This window comes from Rhipicephalus microplus, chromosome 1, assembly GCF_043290135.1.
Source record: "Rhipicephalus microplus isolate Deutch F79 chromosome 1, USDA_Rmic, whole genome shotgun sequence".
NCBI classification, from domain to species: domain Eukaryota; kingdom Metazoa; phylum Arthropoda; class Arachnida; order Ixodida; family Ixodidae; genus Rhipicephalus; species Rhipicephalus microplus.
The window spans coordinates 139,197,741-139,222,405 of record NC_134700.1 but is presented as its reverse complement, the minus strand read 5'-3'; the positions used below and the strand labels follow the sequence as shown (position 1 = coordinate 139,222,405).

Sequence of the window (24,665 nt, the reverse complement as noted above, 5' to 3'; positions counted from 1 at the left end):
TTTTTTTACCATCAAGGTTACGGGGGTAAACTATTTCACGTTTCTCGCAGTTGGAAACTTGTCCTGGTCATTTATTTTCTTTCCAAAAATTTTGCTCACTTGTTACGAGAGTCGGTAGTATGGCACCGACTGAGCTAAAAGTCGTCAAACAACAACTTTTTCAAAAAGTTATTTAGGATCGCACTCAATAAATGGCATTTCCAGCAAGGTGAAGAAGTGATCCAACTAAAAATAATGACTTACTTATGTATATCAATTATTCAAGAGCTTTTCCCGGGAGCAATATTGAATAATGTTCCCGGTTTGGAATTTCTTTCTGGTAACGTGGCAAATTCCAAGGACACAAACAAAATATGTACTGGTGACCTTCTTGACGTGGCACATTATAAACATAATTTACGCACTGAAGTTTAGCAGATAAGTCTAAAAAATTCTGAATGACAGTTTTTTTTGGGGGGGGGGGACTCAGTTTTCAGCATCAAAAAGCTTGCCTTGGTGGTCGGTCAAAAGCATGCACAACATTTCATTGTGAAGCTCTATGTACTACCTCAATATAGGTGAAGTTACTAAAGGGTATTATTTTTGAAACTCGAGAAGTAATTTTTTAAATTATGTATCTCCACCAGCTTTACCCCTAGTTAACTCAAGCGGCATGAAGCACTCAGAAGGGCAATCTTCAACAGACTTTCACAGACCTGGGGTACACGCAGCAAGCTTGATGCAGAGCAATCGAAATTAGAATGGGGCTGTCATCTACGTTCCATTGCCAACAGAGGTGCGCTACAATGAATGTCGCTAGGGTGTGGAGACCAGTAAGTAGCAAAGCAAAAGTATATTTTTCACGTAGGGGTAATAGGGGAGGGGAAGGCAACTTCGGCCATACTTTATGTACATTCTTGAGTGTTTGTATATGTGCATGTAAGTATACACATGCAGAAGCAAGAAAATCACAGCATATTTACGAAGTGAATGATGATGTGTGAGGCGAAGCTTCAGAGGGTTTTATTGGTATTCGAGAATCCGTCCGTCTGTCAGTCACTCACACTAGCACCTTCTGCTGAGTCATTGATAAACTACGTGGTCGCAAACCAGTCGCAGTAGAAGGACAATCCACGGCTTTGGGATAAACAATACTTGGACTATGCGGAGGGGGGGGGGTGGAGATAAGCAGCTTCTCCTGCCTTTTTGGCTACGCCACTGGTAATGACTCCCAGATGAGCCATCGAGCCGTTAAAAAGTATACAGTACACAATTATCCCTTACGCACATCATAAACGAGACTATTGCCTTGGCTACCAGTTCTTAATGGATACGTAGAACGCAGATGTGCTATCCATCCCAGCTTAAGACGAGTACGCTGTGGTCTGGCATCTGTTCTATCTACATGGTCACTGCAATTGAAAGAAGAAGAAGGAGTGCTGGCACAAGCACCAGCCACTGGCGCTCAATGCAAATAAAAGATTACCGTTCTAGTGAACCCCGACCTTTTCAAAATTTTAGTTTATAATTTGTAGTTATGTCTATCAAAAACAAGAGATGGTTTGACCACTTGCTCAGCAAACATTTTTGTTTTTTTTGGTAGTAATATTTTTTAACTACTTTTTCATATTTATTTATTTATATTTATATTTATATTTATATTGGCTTCATTTTCATTTTAGTTTCATTTAAGTATCCTGCCGCCCGGTTCTTGGCCCATCCCCCTCTGTGGGTGAGCGCCATCCAAAAGAGGTCATCATCATCATCATCATCATCATCATCATCATCATCATCACTGGCGCTGACGCGCTGAGTCGTTCTGTTTCGTTGAATGTTTTCTTTTGTTTCCTTCGTGGTTTCTGCCGAACAATTAAAACCAAGGCCAACTCAGTGCTTGTTGCCGCTGTACCTCAGTAGACAAGCGTCGATCTGCGACGTCGAGTGCTACATCAACAAACGCTGGTGAATCTTTTCTGCAAGCGCTGCCTAAAGAAAAACTTGATGCTTCTGCGTTCCACCCACGAAGCAGCACTCAAAGAGCCTTACCACATCAGGTCGGTGACGTGGTCTTAGTGCACGACTAGTCCCCGGCAAAAATCTGGAAGGTATCTAAGAAATACTTGTTGCATGGCTAGTTGATTCGTTATACTGAAGGGAAATTCTAGACGCCTGAAACACCACAATACGACAATAACAAAGACACACAGAGAAAGAGCGTCACAAAAAAGAGAGCTTTGTCTGTGTGTCTTTCTTTTTAGGGTGCTTTAGGTAGCTAGATATGGGCGGTAGTGGCTAGATACTCTACCAGGGTGGCCAATTTTTCCCTGTTCAGGGAATGCACTAGCACCTGTGGTCACCGGTGACGCCGCAGCGCAGGCTGCGAAGCAACTGTCCACGGTGGTGGTCAGATCCGCGACGAAGCAGAGTGTGCTAAAATCACTGGGTCTGGACAGGCCGCCATTGGGACCTCAACTTCGCAGCGTTTAACGACAGATTCTTATCTAGTGAGGCAAGTGTAGCGCTGCTATTCAATCAATTGGAGGGTGTTAATTGGTGTGTAGTAGGGCTAAGTCATGTTAGAAGGACAGATTCAGCCTATACACTGCTACAGAATGGGCACGTTCTTCGCTATCGTCGCTTGGCTGAGAGTAGAGAGTTGGGTGTGGGGTTTTTTATCCACATAAATATTACTGGTAACATAGAAGGCTACTGTATCATTCATGAAAGGGTCAGGGGTCTCGTATTCACCTAATAAGAGACACAAAATTAATGTGGTACAGGCCAGCATGCCTACATCCAGCCGTGTTGACGTATAAGTTGAAAGCTTCTATGAGGACGTAAAATCAGCAATGCGTATGGTGAAATCATATCATACTATACCGACACTATACTGTAATGTATAGTATATTAAACTGTATATAATACTGCATCTTGGAAGAAAACACTGCTTTGAGATAGGTAGCAGTGCACTTGAAGTTGTAAAGGAGCACGTCGATTTAGAACAGGTAGTAGCCATGAAGCCGACCCACAAGATAGAAGTAACAAGAAAATTAAGAATGGGGTGGAGCACATTTGGAAAGCATTCTGAAAACATCACTGGTAGACTACCATTACCTGCCGAGAAGAAGGTATATAGCTGCTGCATCTTACCGGTCCTTACCTGTAGAGCATGAAACCTGGAGGATTACCTAAAGGGTTCAACCTAGTTTGAGGGCGACGTAGTAAATAATGGCAATAAAAACGATAGTTGTATCTTTAAGAGACAAGAAGAGAGCAGAGTGTACCAGAAAATAAACGGTTGTTCAGGAAACCATCGTCTAAATCAGGAAAATGGCCATTAGCCGGGCACTTAGCCCAATGACAAGATAACCGCTGGCCATTAACATTCCCACACTGAGTTACAGAAGAGGACAAGCGGGTGAGAGATAGACAGAAAGTGACGTAGGCAGATGACAAGGAAAAGTTTGCGCAAACAAAGAAAGCGGCAGCAGCAAGCACCAGCCGAGTTCAATGGTGGCACACAACATAGGCGCGTGAGAAAAGCTGTGAGTTGGCGAAGGAACCGGACCGAACGCAGTTCCTGATTTCAACTTCTTACTCCTTTCAGAGCGCCCCTGCACGCGTTTATTAGTACTTCGTCTTTTTCAACATACTCCCACCCCCCAGTAAAGTTGCACCACTCGAGATGAAGAATTGACGTATCTTCTAAAAAAGAAGCTTTCTAGAGTTTTTCACTCATCAAGCTCGGGTAATTTGATAGCAACCAGGTTGAACATCTCTGACTGAACCTGGGGGCCAAGAACCTTTGCAGCGACTAGATTCCTCGATGGTCGCCGCATCAGACATTTGCTACTAGAATGAGCCGAGCAAAGATTTAGCGCGTGCAGTTCCAGTAGGCAGTGCTTCATGAACAGTATACATTGACGATCTGTCAGTTTTGCCTGATATTCAAAGTTTATATTGCGATCAAGTGGAGCAGTCTGACTGGATAGTTTCGTTGGTCCTCTTTGGATTATTCGGCAATGGAGGTTGAGCTAGAACTTGCGCTGCACAAACGACAGAAAGCTCTTCAGCGCCTGCATACGTGTAATACAGTGGTGTTACTATTACAGGCATTCTTGCTTGCACCCTATAAATTGACTAATCGCATGAGTCTGTACCACGTGTCATGTCACCGAGGTGCATCAAGTGAAATAAACTTCGGCTCACTTCGATAAGTCGAGGATAGGGATCCGAACGCAGAGATCCTAATGCAGAATCGTTCATGTTGTTCCACTTCTTCTTGCGGTTCACTTCTTTATCGAAGCAGTCGCAGAGGGCTGGTATGTCTTGACAGTGTGACGAGTGTGAAACATGATTTGCAGTTGTGCAGTCAGAGATTTTTCTCTTAGAAATCCTTGATATGGCGGTTGATCGTCTTACAGCAGCATTCTCAGATAACACTTAGGTGTGACTTTGCTCCATACGTTGTCAAATATCCGTGGTGTCACTGCAACAACTCTTGCATAAACAGCCTCCCTGCCTGTTTTTGCAGATGCGGGAATGCGCCTTCATGGTTGTTTGCAAACAGCCGTTTCTAAACTTCTTTCCAAAACAGCAACCTGGTCTATTTGTCTTCTTTCTTGCTGATAGTTTGCTGAAAGCGTAGAGTAAATCTATGCAATGATGATTCACCAGAACCTGTGGTGCCCGACGCTTCAGGTTGCCAAAGCGACTAAGGCATCTTCGAGATTTTGCCTTCGGCACTAATTGCTTCGACTCGTAGAACAACGACGACGAGGTCGGTGTCGATGTAAAGAGAAGTACTTTGATTACTGGGCCCTTGCAGTGTCCTACCAAACACGGTGTTGATGGCCAACAATCCTGCAACTTTCGTTGTCCTTACGACATAGTTCCCCTTCTGTAGTAGCATCTTTCCACAGATGGTCAGCTCCAATTTCCAAGCTGATATCAGCCTTCGTCTCCACCTCAACCAAAAGCTCTTTTCTTATGCAATAATATTCTCTTTGTGGCGCAACTTCTGCATGAGGGAGCCATCAGCTGTCGGGGATACAAAGTCGTCACAGATTACTGGGAGGAGCACGAACGATGTGATAGTCGGTAGAGTACTGGCTGCACAGAGGAACTTGAGCGACCCTTCGTCTTTCCGCCGTGGTTGGGGTTGTGCTGCCAAACGTGTTGAAAGCAACTTGTGCCTCTCCCAGTACCTGCAAATGTATTTTGATGGCAAGGTCTTCCGTACTAAAAAAATTGCTGACTGCTTCCGTCAAGAATATCTCGAACGTATTTTGACCTCCCGTTCTGGAACACGAAAGCGCGTAAGGACTGCAGGTATACATTGTCGTCACTTCTGAAGACGGCGGCACGCACGTTCGTGGCTGGCCTAGTAACTAGAAGCGCTGGAAAACTCACTGTACACGCAATAAGAAAGTACAAGAGAAAAGAAACCCTTGTTGAAGGAGAGAAAGCTCAAACTGGCGTATTTTTGTTCCAAGCCCACATGAGACAGATACCGGGACTCGACATCTGCAATTCCAGCGAAGAGGTCAAACGCCTGACACGTGTGCTCACATACCGAGCCGCAGAACATGACCCCTCGAGGAGTGGGCGGTACGCGAATATCTGCTGCCAGGACAAAGCACTCAAATACCACGCAATCACTTCACATTACCGGGGACAAAGACGTGCCTCCCCAGCACCGCACCCGAAACCTAAGGAAGCACAAGCCTTAACTCCAAGAAGATTAAAAAAACGTACGTACACAACACCATCCAGCTTACACAGAGTCGACACCGACACACCACCCACATGGTCACTTTGCGATCATTCCTATTGCGATTTCTAACACACGTTTTGGCTATGCCCTACCCACAGCGCAGCACAACTAAACGCCCAAGAGGCTTGGCAGGAAGTACTCAAGCGCAACGAATACAAGCAGCAACTACAGGTGGTCCAGAGGGCCCGGGATATCGCTACAAGCCCTCGGCTGCCAGTGCCATCCAGGAAGGAGCCTCCAGGCTGAAATAATGGTCGGAGTAGCTCCTTCTCAGCCTCTTCGGGGTATGTTCCATAAAGTCAATCTCATTCACTCACTCAGCGTCATTTCTGTTGCTCCCACTCAGTAAATCCTTGTCGCACAGCAAAACTGACTCTGACGACAGCATTCCTACTGCGCTGTCTTATGGGTACAATGGTCGAGAAGGTGTTGTCAGGTTCTTTTTGTAGTGAGCGTTGCATTTACTTTATGCGTGCCTTCCATGACAACTGGGATAATGTAACTGACGGCCTCAGGACCTCCATCAGGAGCTGTGGTTTTCTTTTGAAGCATTCCTTTCTGAGAAGCTATGGAAACGTTGAAGTCATATTATATTGTATATCTTTCGATTTGCAGGAGAAACTCTTGCTCCAGTTGCTCAACGCGTTGTAAAGTACCGAAGCGGGGCTGGTGCTGCTACCTCGAGTTCTCTGTGCAGGGTCATTCATCGGTCGGTCACTAAAGGTGTTACACTGCTACCGACATTTTAGCTCAATAAGTGTAAAGGTGAGCAACTCCGCAATAGACTGGCTCAAAGACGTTTGCAGCAGAGTGTCTTCCTGCGCTTCCCATGTATATAAGCCAAATCGATGATGTACGGCAAGGATTTATGTGAAATGTCAATCGGCATAGCTGAAAACTGAGCGTGGCAGCATTGAGCGCAGCTAGGCACCGAATGAATGCTCAGCTGCACGTCATCGTGAGGCCGTGGACGTCACTTGCCGACTTAACGTGAGGTAGATTTCGAAGCGCTGATAGGTGGTGTTGCTCAATCCATTCTCAATCTCCCAATCGTTCCTTCAATAAATCAATTCCCACTGTGCGACGGACTTCGGTAGTCGGAAAACCATATATCGCTGCTGCTGGTTCGCCCGCAAGATAATGACGTAGATAGGAGAACATCTTCGCCGAGGACAAAGCATTGCTCAGGTGTACAGTCTGCTCGAAGTGATCCCAGAAACCTTATCTTTCCTGTATGTCACCTCCAAGTGTTGGCTTACCAATGTTCAGCAGTATTGAGCCCAATCCGGTCAGAGTGTCAGCAGGTGATAGCGTTGCGTTCTGACGAGCAGTCACGGCTGTACCCTCCCCGTGTCCAATACCATCTATCTCGCAGCGAATTTTGGTGAGCATGCTGATAGCTTGATCATTTTACCCAGCCACCGGAACATATTACGCTTTGAGCTCCTCATCCGCTAGGCACTCTTCGAGCGCCTCATTGATTTTCGAGAGCTTGTTGTTGCTCGCTGACAAACGGCCACAAGTACCTGTAAGCCTGGGCTTGTCCTCGATAGTTTCTCTTGCAGCGGCCTTCCTTCCAGTAAAAGCTTCGTGTTCTGAACTCATCATACAGAGTGCTCGGTCTTGATGCGATCCATCAACTCCTGTGTTGAAGTTGACTAGGTCTGAATCCGCGCAAATCAGGCCCGATTCGTTTCAGTCCTCGCCACCCTTAGCATGACTCTGTCGAGTAGAACGTCCCCTAAAGTCGTGCGATAAAAGACACGTGTCCGCACGAAGGCTTTTTGTACCACAATGCGATAAAAGCTATGAATCGAGGAAGAAACTACATTAAAAGCCGTTCACGGTTTCAACTTCTTTTTCTGTCAATGCTCTCCTGCACGCGTTTATCAGTACTTTCTCTTTTTCAACAAAGCTTTTGTCTTGTAGTGAGCGTAGTTAGGCTGACGATAATATTGATGATGATAACTTATTGCGAGTTCCAGGCCGTGTTCGGCGCGATAATATTTGGCTCGTGTTTTATCGGGACCAACCACAACTTATCGACTACGTTTGCGCAAAGACCACACTAGAAGCTTGTTGCAGGGTGCTTTAAAAAATAGGACTTGCTTTTTACTTTGGACTTTCAGGGTGAGAATTGAGGCAGCAAGCATGAGACCTTAACCTAATAAATAATCCAAAAAGCAGTAGGCATAGTTTTATCATGGAGAAACCTAAGTTTGATGGGCATTTCGCCTCATTTGCACGTTTCCTTTCCGTAATTACAAGTTTCAGTAAAGTGAACTATAAGCATGCCTTCTCACGGTGCTTATAAATGGCACAACATATTGGAAGCTCAAAAAGACAATGTGTGCGGAAATTGCAATGCATTGAAAATCATAGCAGGGCAGCGAGTGAAAGCTGAGAAAGTATTAAGGAACTGCTAGGTTTGATCACACAGAAAAACTAAAAGGGCCACCAGCACATAGATACTCCTCCAATCAATACTGACCTTTGAATGAGTTTTTTTTGTTTTCATGACTGGCCCTAGAACTGTCAACCCGGGTATCGTAATATTGCCACGCATTCTCAATATTTGCTTCTCAGAGTCAGAGTGTGTCAATTTTTGGTAGTAAAAGTTATGCCAAATGTATGTGGAGTGCCCAGCGCTTTGCATAATTCCAGGTTTACCCAGTTTGTTAGAAGCACTTGCATCTATGATACGCCGCATTGAAAAAGCATTGTGCTATTTTATTTGAGTGACTTACTTAGTAAACATATTAACTCTAAGAGTTTATTTTGGGCGAGGCGAGTAAAAGAGGGGACCAACCCTGTCACAATTCACACTGCGTCAATGATGGCTGTGGTACCTCAGGTGACGGCTCCAAGTCTCTGGATCCTGGCGGCATCTTCCGCGTACGCGATGGCTCAAAGCAAGTCGGCAGCGTTCGCCGGTTAGCGCCGCCTCCCAGTGGCAGGGACGTTTACGGAGCCTATTCGCAACAATGGCCTGGAGCTGCAGCAGCAGTCGGCCCATGCTTCAGTGTGGGCAAGGACCACCAGCTGCCCGCGCGAGCCTCTACTTAGACAGCTGCACGTGCAAGTAACCATGAAGGAGCCAGGTTGTTACAGTCGTGGAAATTCTGTCCACACTTTGCTCAAGCAGCAACGGGAATTGAAAAAGAAGTTGTTCATATTTGTTTCTCGTACATGTATTCCACGGGATTATTATTTTTCAGTATGTCACTTCTTACTGAACTTTACCAATTTATATAATGAGTCTCAGAAATATGCGTCTTTCACACTTCCAGACTTCAAATAAAGTCACTATACAGCACGGAAGGGCAGATCCTTACAGCAACCCAGTGCTATCCCTTTGGTGGTGAGATTGACATCTTTATTTATATATATGATCGACTTATAAAATATGTGACTGCTACATTATGCAGCGTCAAATCTTTTATTTTGTAAATATGCATTTTGTGGAGAACAAGATCCAACAATCGGGTGAATGTGCGAACGCCAAAAAGACGGATGTTGATATAGGCGTCGATATCTTAGTAATACCGCAAAACTATTGTTATAAGGCTATTCGGATAAGGAATACCTGCGCAATGAGGTAGCATAGTACTTATTTTCTTGTGCACAAATCATTGAACAACTGATTTAGTCAACACGCGAAATAATAAACAAAGCATTGGGGATATTCTTGAGCTTCGTCTTCAAGAGTGGAACGTCACAGCGTAATGGGGTGTCGTTCGCATCGTCTTGCCAATCGCCAGCCACTCTTGGCTTCTCAGTAAGTAGCTACACTGTGCCGCAAAAAAAAACACCAGTTCACATATCACAGACCCTCTCAAGCTATGCCAAAATGTCTACTGCAAGTGTAATTGTGAATTGTCACTTCTTCACTATTCTTCCTTTTACCATTTGGCAGACTATACTCACTACGCATCTGTTTGCTTTGCTGTTGCTGCTCATGAAAGTTTTGCCTAAAGCATTGCTGTAAGTAGAACCTTTGAAGAACAAACTTGTTGCGGAACTTATAGATTTTGGCACCTGGTTAAGCACTCCACTCTTACCTTGCCAGCTTGCCACTAGAAAGACCGAAGGCAGAGTTCTCCAGAGTGGTGGCGGCTAACCAGCATTCCATCTCGAGGAGATTCTTACCCGCAACCATACCGCTATGCCCTGAATGGTGCTTGCGAAGACTCCCTGTACACTTTGAAGTGCCGGGGATATACAAAAGTGCTATCCTCTCATCTGCAGCCTTCAACAGATCTCATTGTGGAAATGAGTGCACAAGATAAAACGAAGGAAGCACTTGACAGAAAAGAGCGTCTTTTCTGTCAAGTTATTCCTTCCTTCTGCCTTGTGCGCTCTTATATTTCCGTATTATATTGTACTAACTAGCCCAGCATTGCACTTTACAGATCTCATCGGACCTCTTGCATATGTATAATGAAAACCTACCTCATATTTATATGAACGGTGCAGTCTTTAAAAGTTCGCTTGGCGCTTTTGTGATTACATCTCGGTCAATCACTGTAAAGTTCAAAACTTCCCACGTCACAACATCTACGGGCTCTTAGATAACCGCTCTTCCAACCACAATTAAAAATGTTACTAACAAGGAACATGACATAATATTTAGAAGGCTGCCTGGTCACTATAAAATTGGTGGCAACCACCTCGCCGACAACACTGCCCATTGTGCCCACGAAGGTGCATCCACACTACTCATACCGCTTTTAACGGTTGACGACGCGAAAGAACTTGGTTACATCAAGCATAATAGCACTTTTATGCACTGGACTCTTTCACTGAACTCCACTCGACGCCCGCAGAACCTCGCTTCATTACTTTATTTACAGCTGCCATTAAAGACTTTGCGACGGGACACTACAATGCTGTGTCGGTTGTGGGTCGGCGTTGCCTTTACCAATGCATAAGTTATCGCATTGGTATGGCTGACTCCCCAAACTATCATAACTTCCACTGTGTAAAAACTCTTGATCAGGTCCTCTGCCATTGTCCAGACTTTGAAGAAGAGCGCCGCACTCTCCAGTGTGCCTTGACCCTTTAACTGGCAAGATAATAAAAAACTGAGGAAACATTTTTTTGCTGGTGAATGTCTTTTTTGAAATTACTACAGAACCATAAAAACAAGTTTCGTGATGTTTCGTGAAAAACTAAAAACGTTATAGGAGGTCAGCAATTTTTTTGATCTACCAGTTACCGGCTAATAGGTGGAGTTCAAAAAAATCACAGCATATGCACGGAGTGAATGATGATGAGTGGGGCGGGGCGTCCGTCCGTGCTTGCACCAATCCTTGCTTCCGTCTGTCCCTGCTTCCCTCTGTCCGTGATGCTGTCTGTCCGTGTGTCCGTCTGTCTATGCGTTCGTGCTTGCTTGATTTCTTCTGTCCGTGCATCCATGCTTCCATGCTTCCGTTCTTCCATTCTTCCGTTCGTCCAATCGTTCTCGCTTCCATCCGTATGGCCCTCTATCCGTCCGTACTTCCGTTCATCCGCTCGTTCTTGCTTCTATCCGTACCTCCGTCTGTGTGTCTGTCTTTGTGTCTGTTTGTGTGTCTGTGTGGCTGTCTGTACGTCTGTCTGCGTGTCCTTCTGTCTATACGTCTGTCTGTTCATCCATTCATCCGTCCGTCCGTCCGTCACTCTTTTTAGCATATTGTTCATGTCCTACTTTTCATAGAAGATGTCTTTATTCATTCTTGCAAAGAATAAGATCAGTGAGTTCTACGAAAATACACTCGCGCCGATCCACTTCGAACATACCGTAATCTTTGCACAAAGGTTTCATGGGGAAAACTACTCGGTATTCATGGCTCCGACTGGATACGCAATAGCTTGTCTGGTTTATTTGAGATGAAAATGGTAGAGCATCTAACAGTTACAACGCTAAAAGTGCGCGACACGAAGCATTCAGAATCCATGCTATTCTACAATGCGCGTGATGTTCCGCAACCCTTGCCTGGCAGCTCGCGAAATTGTGGACCACACTAACGGGCTGCTTCCTCAGCTTCTCAACTAAACAATGCCATGAAATTCATGCCACAGATTGCTCATACCTTCTTCTACGTGATCAAAAAATCTAAATTTGCTTACCTTGTTGGAGCTCTTGGAACGTGAGGCAGAAATCCATCGGTGGCGGAGAACGTAAGCAAACTGCACGTGCACATTCTTGTCAACAAAGCATCAACTGGCGCTCTATGTTGTTTTATTTACAAAGTAGAATCGAGACCACATGTTGTTTAGCCGCTCAATTTAGAAAAACGAGCGCACATTATGCGTGTATTTTGAACACGAGAGGTTTTTTCTTGGGTCTACAATATTGTTGATCTGCGTGTTAAAAGAATAAGGAGGCTGGATGATCGACCCTTTACTCTAGAAAAGATCGACCCTTTACTCTAGAAAAGATCCGGGAGCATGGCCTTCAAGTACATCAACCTAAAAAGCCACACAAGCCCTACTACAATTCTTGAGGGCAACATTACTGTGCGATGGCCTGTGAAACCTCAACTTTGTGTGCGGCGTGTGTGGTATATACTATGTATGTCTCCTCCATTCTCTCTTTTTTATTCACTCTCCTCCCTCTGGTGTAGGGTAGCAAACTGGACTTAGCTAGTTAACCTTCTTACCTTTCTTATATTTTCCTTCTCTTCACCATGCGGCATTACGTGTGTTATTGACAGTTCTCACACTATTTACCATTTGTATCAGGTTTTTTTAAGCAATTTTGAGTACAGCTATAACTATGGTAAAACAGCGGCTTGCCGAGCAAAAAGTCCTGCGCTCATCTCTCAGTTAGGCGAGACCTTTTCTATCGTTTATTTGTTTGCATATGTGTCAATTTTTCATGCAATTATAACACTTTTCCTGGCAACTCATGACGCTGATACTGACGCTGACGTCGACACTGCTATTTACGTCGTAGCTGTTCTTTGACGCTCTTGCGTGATATTTTCACTCATAACACAGGTAGTTCTCAGATCAGAGCACACAGTTGGTAAACAAGTTTCCTGTCAGATTTACAGACTGAATTTTCATAATATAATTGCTGCATTCAATTTTATAATGCAATTAGAAAAAGTGCATGTCAGCAAGTGAAAATTACTGGTAATTCTATTACTGATCAATTCAGAAATGTTATGTCTGCATGGCAAGGCTTCGAACAGATATCATGATTACGCATTTAACCCTTTGGGTTTATTTTTGCGAAAACTAAAGTTGGCAAAGCCACACCAATGGTGTCACTAAATTGAGCATTTGAGAATATTTAGTGCGCTGTATTGGTCGCTGTAGTTTATTGTGGCATTTGATTCCCCTCAACATAATGCCGACAATTCTCACTTCCTTGCAAAAAGTAAGCAATTGCACTAATCAGTAGTTTGGATTATTGAAATTCATAATCATCACTTTCATTGATCAGGCTTGCATCACAGACACGTCAAACGCTCAGCGCAAAAATTTAACGATCAAATTAGTTGATTTCTACACTTCTACTGTCATTGGAAACTCTAAGGCTGTGCTTGGCTTCAAGCAGTATGCGACTATTGCTGTATTACTGTATCTGTTCATATGTGCAGCTTCCGTGCTTTATTATCCTCTATTTTACGGTATTCAGTTTTATAAGAAACCACATCCTCTTTGCAGGCAACTCGAGAAAGAACTATACCATCATATACACCGACAGTTCTTGCGCAGTCGTGGTGGTTGAACATGAACGAGAGGGTACGTAGTTGCAGAACTCAGTGATACATTAGGTACGTTATAGCGGGCGCCGTGACATACCGGCGTCAACCTTCATTTTCTGCTAAAAGCCGTTTCCCGAGTAATTGTGGGGACCAGGTATGTCGACAAAGGGACTGTTTGTGTGTGCTACTGTGGCATGTACGTTATATAGATGCGGAATCATTAAGGCCCTAGGTGAAATAACATTTGGGGGAGTGGCCGCATAAACGTTTTTTTTGGCAAAGTAAGGGGTGGGGGCAGCGTCAACGAGGCGGCAGTGGAGTTGCATACAGGCGGACATTTTCCTTGTCATTTGCTCTGAAACGAAGTACCGCTTCCTAAAAGCAATATGCATTTTGTATACAGTTCTTTAGCAACTTCACGAGACACCTAATAGAAATGTCTTTCCAGGAGCTGTTAATGATCCAGGTCACCTGTGCCCTCATCATTGTTTACTTATGTTCTGACGGCATTAAGGCCGTACTGCGTGAAGTCTCCGTGTGTTGTTTTTACCTTTTAATTGATAAAACATCTGAACTTTTGATACAACTTATGATACAACATCTGAAATTGATACAACATCTGAGCCATTTGTACATGAGCTATGTTCGCATATCCCAAGCACGTTTTTCAAGACCTTAGCAGTACGTCGCCAGTTCTCCCTCAAATGAGCGAAAGCGCCCTAAACAATGTTCCTGATATATGCGTTGAACAATTTGCCCAGATCCTGTTGACAGCTCTCATTTTGTTGCGTCTACTCTTCATGAGCCCACAATTATGACTGCACTTTTGTTATGACCACTTCACTAAATAATTCTGACCTGTAAAGTATACGAATGTGTCAAATGTGAAAACTACTGCTGCTTTTTGTAATCACCGCCCTCTTAAACAGGGTGAAATGCCACCCCTGGAGAACATTCCGCCAGCGTATCTCAACATACTACAAAGATGCAAATTCAAAGAAACCTAATGAATGAATTTGCGATTGCAAGCATGGCCTTCGATGTACACTAAATAAAAAGTACCAATATTCCTGCAGTACTACCATGATTTACGTATTTACCAATCCAGAGATACCAGCCACTAGAAAGAAACTGCATATGAAGGCTGGGAACTAGTAATAAGTTCCCTGAAGTTTAAGACCGAAGCTGCTAAAGCAGTGTTTGTGACCGGTTTGTAAGCACTTAGTTGTAGGACTGACTCAGCAGGTGGTGCTATTGTGGGTGACAAAAATCGTTAAACGATGTCTTAAAAGAAGGTACGGCAGGGCAAGCGACAACATTGGCGAAAGGGGTTGATGACATGCGTGCCATTTCCCCTCAGCAACAGGTAGTGATATACATAATACTGAAGGTACCGGTGCGTGAAGGCAACCTGCAAAGAGCATTTGTCAGCACCAACCACGAGATAATACAGATGAGTAGAGAAAAGGCTTTGGAGTGATGAAAATAAACAGAGGGATGCATTGGTGGGGTGGTTTTCAACGAGACAGAATTCACTTCAATGGAAGGCTAGGTCATATGTTGGGTTGCCGAATTCCAGGATGCGCAGTAGTTTTTTTTTGGGGGGGGGGGGGGGGGGCACGGGGGCTCTTCGGAATCCAGGATAGCTAGTAACGAGGAAAGCAACCAGGATGACTCTGACAGGTGGTATAGACAGATACAATTTCAAAGCGGCGCCCGTATCAAAGATACGTAGAGTCCGTGGCAGAAATAGACGTAGCCACGAGGACCAAGCATATTCCGACGTAGGTTATATCGTCGCAGTGCAACGCGAACAAAAGATGACAGCAGCTTACGGCAGCGAAAAGAGCGTGTTCAGGATCAGCCGTACAGCAAGCCGCCTGCTTCGTTGACGTCCCGAAAACCGCCTGACCCACTAGCTGGAATCTACAAAACATTCCTATCATCGTTCTTTTTCATATAAACACGTGTCACTTGCCCCACCTTATAGGAGCATCGCCCCGATGCTGATTCAGACCCACAGTATTCTTTAATGTGCAGTCAGTCGCTCACGTGCGGCTTCATACGCACTACATGCACAAGTTCAGAAGTTCAGATTGGTGCTAGCGACGCCTCGGGCAGTGGGGACTGTCAGAGACGACCTCATAGGTGACATCACTTAGCTGGCGCGATACACGGTACGGCCGAAATATCGCCTTAGCAGCTTCTCGGATAGTCCACGCTTTCGAACGGGTGTCCAAACCATTACTCTGACACCAATTTTGTAGGTTACAGTTCTATGGCGAGCTTTGTAGCGGCCTGCGTCGTAGTCTTGTCGCTGGTGGATCCGTAAGCGGGCGAGCTGCCTAGCTTCTTTAGCGCGTTCAGTGAACACGTCAGCGCCTGTGTCGGTAGCGTCCCATTCATGTGGGAACATCGCATCCAGCATTGTCCGTACCTCCTGTCCGTGAACCAAGGTGAATGGAGTCATGCGAGTCGTTTCTTGTTTAGCCGTATTGTATGCCAACGTGATATAGAGTAAAATTTCGTCCCCATTCTTATGTTGGGCATCCACGTACATCGACAGCATGTCTTCAATCGTCTTGTTGGGGCGCTCCGTTATTCTATTCGTTTCACAGTGGTCTTACGGTGAGTCGTTGCACTAAGCATCAGGACATGGGCTAAAAGAGCTGCCGTAAAAGCTGTTCTGCGGTTTGTTATCACAATAGTCGGGGCACCGTGGCGTAGCACAATATTTTCTATAAAAAATATCGCCACTTCTGCTGCGGTGCTCTTTGAATAGCTTTTGTTTCGGCACACCTGGTTAGGTAGTCTGTCGCCACTATAACCCAGCGATTCCCTGCAGTAGAAGTAGGAAGGGGTCCCAAAATATCCATTCCTATCTGGTCAAACGGTGTACATGGAACCTGAAGTGGTTGCAGCTAACCGGTGGGTCTCTTTGGAGGTGACTTGCGTCGCTGGCAATCGTGGCAAGTGTGAGTGTGGTGCTTGACGGCTGTTGTGAGTCGTGGCCAGTAGTATCCCCGCTGTACTCTTGCCAATGTGCGAGTGTAGCCTAAATGGCCAGACGTCGGCTCGTTGTGACATGCTTGAAGCACTTCAGTTCAAAGGGGTGCAGGAATAGCGAGCAAATAGGGAGCTCCGATGGATGAAAAGGTTTTTCGTAGAGGACGCCATTGCGTAAGCGAAATGACCATAATGCACTTGCAAAGACTCTTGGTACCCTCGAAGAACGTTTGCCCACGTTATTGATCAAATCAAGCAATTCAAGGCCGCCTCGTTGCTGTTGAGCAATCGTGGATGCGTCGAGAACACCGAGGAAGGCTATATCGTCGTCGTCAGAAAAAGAAAAAAAAGAGAGGCTGACGCCCCGCCGCGGTGGTCTAGTGGCTAAGGTACTCGGCTGCTGACCCGCAGGGCGCGGGTTCGAATCCCGGCTGCGGCGGCTGCATTTCCGATGGAGGCGGAAATGTTGTAGGCCCGTGTGCTCAGATTTGGGTGCACGTTAAAGAACCCCAGGTGGTCTAAATTTCCGGAGCCCTCCACTACGGCGTCTCTCATAATCATATAGTGGTTTTGGGACGTTAAACCCCACATATCAATCAATCAATCAATCAATCAGAAAGAGAGGCTGACTGTACTGGTGATCGATACAGGCAGTCGGCATCCGTGTGGCGCTTCCCAGACTTGTGTATGACCGTCATATCGAACTCTTGTAACTTCAGACTCCACCTCGCTAATCTGCTGGTTGTATCTCTTAAATTAGTCAACCAACCGAGTGAATGATGGTCGCTTATATCTTTGAAAGGGCGGCCATACAAATACGGGTGAAATTTCATAACTGCCCAGACCACAGCAAGGCATTCTTTTTCAGTTGTTCAATAATTGGCCTGAGCGCGTGTTAGCGTCCTGCTTGCGTGGGCGATCACTCGTGCCGTGTCTTCTTGCCACTGCACAAGCACAGCTCCGAGGCCTACATGGCTTGCGTCTGTGTGAAGCATTGTGGGCGCTTGCTCATCGAAGTGAGCAAACACTGGAGGTGTTTGAAGACGTTGGGAGAGGTCATTAAACGCTGCTTGCGGTTTCGTCGTTCCACTCAAAGGTGGCATCGTCTCTAGTGAGGCGAGTTAACGGCGACGCAATTCTTGTGAAGTCGATGATGAACCGGCGATAGTAGGCGCATAGGCCCAGAAAGCGCCTGACAGCTTTCTTATCGGACGGTACTAGGAACTGTGCCACGGCCGCAAGTTTTTCGGGATCAGGCCGAACGCCGGTGCAGCTCACGACATGACCAAGAAATAGCAGTTCTTTAAAACAAAAGTGGCATTTCTCTGGTTTCAATGTGAGGCCCGCGGAGCGTATGGCTCGTAAAGCAACTTCTAGCCTTTTGAATGCTCGTCAAAAGTTGGGAAAACATTATGCCGTCGTGCAGATAAACTGAACTGGTCTTCCAAATCAACCCTGAAAGTACAGTATCTATGAGCCTTTGAAATGTAGTGAGAGCTGAGCACAGACTGAAGGGCAGAACTTTAAATTCATATAAACCATCCGGTGTCACAAAAGTGGTTTTTTCCCAATCTTTTCGGTCTACCTCGATCTGCTAATATCCGCTCCTGAAATCCATTGAAGAAAAGTAGCGAGCGCTTTGAACCCTATCGAGAGAGTCATCAATACGTGGAAGCGGATACACATCTTTCTTAGTCACTTGATTCAGCTTTCTGTCCTTCACGCAAAAATGCAGGGTAGCGCCCTTTTTCTTAACTAGTATTACAGACGATGCCCACAGGTGCTGTGATGGCTGAACCACATCATCTTCAAGCATTTTAGCGACTTTCTGCTGTATCACTTCCCGTTTCTTTGGAGCCACACGATAAGGATTCTGGTGTATAGGCCTTGCTGCGTCGTGAGTAACTATTCGATGCTTATTAGCGGCGTTCGACCGACGCGTCTTGCCGATAAAAATCAGTCCTGGAATTCAGCTAGCAGCTCAAGAAGTCTTGTTCGTTCGTCCCTTGACAACATAGTACCAACGTCAAGATTAGGAACTGATTCTTCTTGAGGTGCCTCGTGTAAAGCCGATAAACTGCCTTAGATATCTGCAATATTGTCAAAGTAAGCGACGGCTGTACCCTTCGGGAGGTGTCGGTGCTCAGCACTGAAGTTAGTGAGCAGCAAGTTTGTGCGTCCCGCAGTGACAGTGACTAGACCTCGAGCAACTGAAATACCGTGGCTAAATATCAGTGAGCTCATTTTGTCAGCAATACCGTCGCCGTCAAACGGCTCAACCCCTGCCTCTGAAACAAGCCTACACGATCGTGGCGGGACGACCACATCGTCATCCGTCTGACGCAAAGGCCCTGAACGAGACGTATGGCTTGGCTCTGAACAATCGACTAAAGCAGGGCTGTTGTTGCGAAACATAATGACACTGTCAGGGACGTTGAGCCTGCAACCTTACCCCCTGAGGTCGCCGCCTTCAGTTTCCCTGGTGTGGGCTGGGTGACCTCGCTCGTCTGGTGTTGGCAAAAGTGCAGCGCTGCAAAGGAGGTGACTGGGCAGGAAAAAAAGAGCGTGGTTGATGTCGGAAGCCCGGCTCGTAATCAGTTATAATCTCGTCATCATTGTTATGGCGGCCCAATGGGGGTCGAGGCACGAGAGGTCCTTGAGAACTGACATCGCCATGGCGGGATACGTAGTCGTTGGCATGTCGACTGTCAAACCATGGCCTAAGAGGGCGAAACGGATCGGCGCGGAGCCAGCAATAGCGGGCTATGTGGCCTACACCTCCGCAGTTGAAACAGAGTGGACGCCTGTCGACAGTGCGCCAGGTGTCTCTTCGGCGAAGCTGTGGATGCCATGATGACTGCTGACGTGACGAAGGCCATGGCAGGCCAGAAGACGATTGGTCGTATGGGGGCTATATGGGTGGGCGCCACGATGTCTCCCCCTGTGGTGGTAAGCAAGGAACCGTTGCAGGTGGCGGGTAATATGAAGGCGGTGTGGGTGGGTAGCTTCGAAGGGTAGCAGCGTACGTCATGGGATGTTGCTCAGGGGCAGGGTCAACTGTCGAGAATGCTTGGTGGATTTCGTCACGGACTACTTGAGCGACAGATGCCGTGGGTGTATCCACTACAGGAGTCCGCAACCTTTGCAGTTCTTCACGACCAATCTCTCTAATCATGTCACGCAAGGAGCTATGACTGTCAAACATCACAGCGGCGACCTGAATTCGGGGGCTGCTGCACAAGCGGTCATATTGTCGCCAGCATTGGTGAAGTGCCCGCTCGATAGTCGGCGCTTCTTTGATGATGTTCTCTACAGTGCTTGGTGGGTTGCACAGAAGTGCGGCGAACAGCTGCTCTTTCATGCCACGCATGAGGTAGCGCCACTTCCTATCTTCAGTCATCTGCTGGTCAGCCTTCCGAAATAAACGTGTCATGTCTACGGCGAACACGGCGACCGTTTCATTGGGTTTTCGGACCCTTAGCTCTAATAATTGGTGGGCGCGATCACGTCTGTCGACAATGGCAAAAGTTTCAACCATCTGCTGGTGAAAGTTGGTCCATGTGGACAGGCTGCCTTCTCTGTTCTCGTACCAAGATAGAACTGTTTTCGTACCAAGATAGAGGCTGCCTTTTCTGTCATCAAGATAGAAGTAGGCCCAGCCGAGCTTTTCCTGAGCAGACCACTGGGTGATATTCGCAACACGATCACAGTGATCTAACCAGTCTTTTACATCTTCGTGTGCGCCACCACCAAAGCGTTCAGGCTCCAGCGATTGGAAAAAACTTTACCTGGGATGAAACGGGAGGACTGGTGCCGAGAAGTACAGGTTGGGGGCTGGTGTTAGCCTTTTCTAGATGTCTTGTAGAGCGCGTCTGCGAGGGGTTGAAGTCTGAAGGAAGACCTCGTAGCCGACGACTGAATCGATAGACAGGGGTTGCAATAGGCCCGTCCGGGCTGGATGAACGGCTCCCACTAGGGGTGTGAAGCATCGGGCAGCGTCGTGGCTCAGCACCTCCACCAGTGTCACAGTGCAACGCGAAAAAAAGAAGACAGAAGCTTACGACAGCGAAAAGAGCGTGTTCAGGATCAGCTGTACAGCAAGACGCCTGCTTTGTTGTTGTCCCAAAAACCGCCTGACCCACTAGCTGGAATCTACAAAACATTCCTATCATCGTTCTCTTTCATATGAAGACGTGTCAATATTAACATGCAGGGTGACAGGAATATGCTGAAGTGAGAAGAGATGAAAAAACAGCTAAGAGAGGAGAGGCTGATGGTATATGAGTTTGTGGAAACACATCCTGGGGACATGAAAAAATCACCTACAAATCCGGACTATGCATGAGGATATTTCTATAAAACAAAAGGCAGCAGAAAGGGGGTGGTATAGGTGCATTCATTCGTAAAAGTGCAGACTGGCAAAGGGTGAAGCAGGAGTGCAAGAAACTTTTATGGCTAAAAGGGAAAGTGGCAAGGCAAATGACTATCCTAGGTTTTGTATACTTGTGGAAGGGGGCAAAATCCAGAGAGGAAAGCCGGAAAGTGGTGAATTGCATAGAAAAAGACATTGACGAACTAGGATGATTGATTGATGTGTGGGGTTTAACGTCCCAAAACCACTATATGATTATGAGAGACGCCGTAGTGGAGGGCTCCGGAAATTTAGACCACTTGGGGTTCTTTAACGTGCACTCAAATCTGAGCACACGGGCCTACAACATTTCCGCCTCCATCGGAAATGCAGCCGCCGCAGCCGGGATACGAACCCGCGCCCTGTGGGTCAGCAGCCGAGTACCTTAGCCACTAGACCACCGCGGCGGGGCTTGACGAACTAGGAGAAGAGACCGAGGTAATTATGTTAGAAGATATAAATGCACACATAGAAGATATGGATAGATATACAAATCCAACAGACAGAATGCTATTGAATATTACTGGTGTTGATTGCTTGTTACGGCAGATAGATACAACTAAAGCAGTTATCATCATTTGTTCTTAAAAACTGTCACAGCGTTATTGCAAAGTATTTATGCGTTATATATGAAATTACACTAAATACTCGAGTTGTCCCACAAGACTGGAAAGTTGCAAATGTTATCCCGATTCATAAATCAAGTGATAAAAAGCTTGTCGAAAACTACAGATCCATCTCGCTAACAGCAATTTGCTGCAAGTTATTTGAGCACATCATATACAGTGAGACAGATAAACACCTAGAGTCAATCAACTTCCTTACTCCATCTCAGCATGGTTTCATAAATAGACGCTCATGCGTAACTCAACTAGTCGAATTTCAACATCACATCCCACAATCTATAGACAGTGGCGCTCAAGTTGATGCAGTGTTCCTTGACTTCCGAAAGCCTTCGACACCGTCCCACACAATCTGTTAGAATTTGCAATGTTCTCTGCAAACATAAACCTTAAAGTTATCAATTGGGTAAAGAACTATCTAAACGATCGACAGCAGAACGTAGTGCCTAACGAATCAAAATCATCTGCGGTAACTGTTACGTCTGGTGTACCACAGGGGAGCGTATTAGGACCTTTGTTTTTTCTTATTTATATTAATAGCATAGTCGATAGTATTATCTTTCACAGTAAGTTATTCGCAGATGATTGTGTAGTGTTCAGAGTGGTTAAATCGCACAAGGATGCTGAAATTCTGCAGCATGATCTGTACCGAATATCAACGTGGTGCCAAAAATGGAAAATGAGTCTAAACGTCCGTAAATGTTGCTGTGTATCATTCACCAACAGTATTAGTAAACTAGACACAACATACGAAATAAATAATTCAATAATTAGCAATGAATTATAATATAAGTACCTGCCCTATCGGAAAAAAACGAATGGTGGGCATGGTGTAAACCACCACCCACCATTATAGTGGATTGATGTAGTGGGTAAATGGTGGGAAACGCCCACCAAGGCGCATGGTGGGTATGGTGGGTGCTGCAGTGCCGGCAACACTTGAGCGCGAAATGACGTGAGAATCACCGTGACTAGCTGCCACAAAAAATAAAAAAGAATTCCATAAAAACGGTTTAAAAAACACCCGTCTCGTAGAAAAAAAAACAAAGCGCCACGGAGGATCGAACGTGCAACCTGCGGATTCTCAGTCGAAGACGCTAACCATTGCGCCACACCAACGTTTTCCTTACCATAGTATTTATTAAAGTACTTGGGCAATCATGACAAAATCAAGCGAACAAAAGTACAATCAAATCGCGAAAGTAAGCGTTCAAGTGTTACTCATAAACACATAATGCCTAACACAGCGCGAGTTCTTCACATGGAGAGTTCTTCACATTGTGTTATACAAACCAAAAAGGGGTGAGGTCAAACAGTTCTCTAAGACGGAGTACCAGTCCGGTCTAAAGTCTAGCTCGTCGTAAATGTTTTCCAGGTGGATAGCCATTTGAATGAAGTGTGCGCTTGAAGAGGTGGTGGGCTCTACATTGCGGTCTTGCATTCGTGTCTTCCACAAGCTAAGCATACCCATTAGGAAAAACATATCATATGGTACTTCATCAAGCGGTGCTGGCAGAAGATAACGTATTGTGTGAGAACGTTTTTTCAGTGCTCGCTGAAGGACATCCCAAAACAGTATGGCATCTTTGCACAAAGCAATGTTCAATCGTTTCCGGCACATCACATAGACGGCAGTTAACAGACGGAATGAAAATACCTTTTCTTTCTAACCATGTGTTTACCGCCAATATTTCAGAGTGGAGTTTAAAGAAGAATGTTTTCGAATTCGGTGGAATGTACATTTTGCGCACTCGCTTCAACACATCGTGACCTGGAAGATTGGCGTAGAGTGAACGGTACAATGGAGGTGGGAAGAGTGTACTCAGTAGGTCCTTATACAGCACCTTGCGCGATACTGTGTGCAGATATTCTACAGAGAAGCGAGCTTTAAGGAACTGAACTGCGAGGTAAACCTGCTGCATGAATCCCCACAAGCATGGGCGTTAATTGTTTCATCCAACTCTTCCGATTGCGCCACACCAACACGACTTTAATTGTGTGTTAAATACTTAGTTCGCATACAAACTTAAGGTTCAACTTAAGTTATGTTTGTCGTGTACACAACATAGACAAGATCTACACCTGCTACTAAAAATTGCACATTTAATAAACACAAGCAACTGTGGACTGTAACGATTGCCACTATGTTAATGGCACTAGTGCTATTTTTTTTACAATTCACAATTTCAAGAAAAAAAACCAAGTGGACTGGGGAGCAGCAACAGTTTACCGGTGGGGTCTGCCAAGTTTAATATCCGTTTCGCGCTCGTTCTAAAGGACGACATCTGCTCACGCTTTATGACGCTTCTAGGCTCATTCCATAGATACGCCCGCCTAATTTATTTGATTGAGTATTGGGATGCTTTTCGCGCAATGTAGAGGGCGGTCGCGCCAGTGCAATGCTGTAGCTCTTTCGCTAAAGCAACAACTACATAACGGCTTGGCCAAAACGAACGCAGTGTGCCGAAAACATCATATTGGTTCATATCATACTGGTTCACCAAGCATACGAATTGCCACGTCTGAGTTCTCGTACAAAAGCTAGTGAAGTGCCGGCGAGTGCGACCGGCGGCTGTCGGTGAGAAGACACTTAATTACGTTCTCTGGGAGTGCTTTATTCGCGTCGCATCGATGTTTGTTGCTTCTTGAGCGGACGCCATACACAATGAAAAATGCTTCATTTAGGTTAATTGATGCCATGGCTGCGCTGTATTGTCTTACTTAATCGTCGAAATCGTGTATTCTGAAACCCAGAAGCACGAATAACACAATTGTACGGGCTCGGTCGGTATGCCTAACCTTTGGTGTAAATCATGGTGGTAGAAATTGTAGTGTACAGATACCAGCTTGGTACACTATATAAATTGCCCGCCATTATAAGCCCACCCATCATCTGCTTACTGCTTCCCAGCATTATCGCGATGGTGGACAGAGCTTCTCAGCTTGGTACACCATGTGGCTCACGATAACAAGCAGCACCCATCATCTGCTTAGTGCTTCCCAGCATTATCGCAATGGTGGGAAGAGTTTCTCAGCTTGGTACACCATGTAGCCCGCGATAATAAGCACCACCCACCTTATGCTTACGGCTTCCCAGCATTATCGCAATGGTAGGCAGAGTGTCCCATTATTGTCCACTATCTAGTCTCTGCTTTCCACCATCATTTCCA

The 24,665-nt window shown here is 45.7% G+C and overlaps 1 protein-coding gene across 2 annotated transcripts in view; it reads left to right on the top strand.

The window, feature by feature from the left end:
* LOC142768829 (uncharacterized) overlaps positions 1-24,665 on the top strand; it is a 134,451-nt gene that overhangs the window by 94,331 nt on the left and 15,455 nt on the right. The window contains exons 4-5 of one of the 2 annotated variants that reach the window (XM_075871152.1): positions 9,046-9,116; positions 13,415-13,492. In XM_075871152.1, the coding sequence (XP_075727267.1) occupies positions 9,046-9,116; positions 13,415-13,492 (149 nt within the window). The remainder of the gene's footprint in view (positions 1-9,045; positions 9,117-13,414; positions 13,493-24,665) is intronic. The other variant, XM_075871162.1, reaches the window with a different exon arrangement.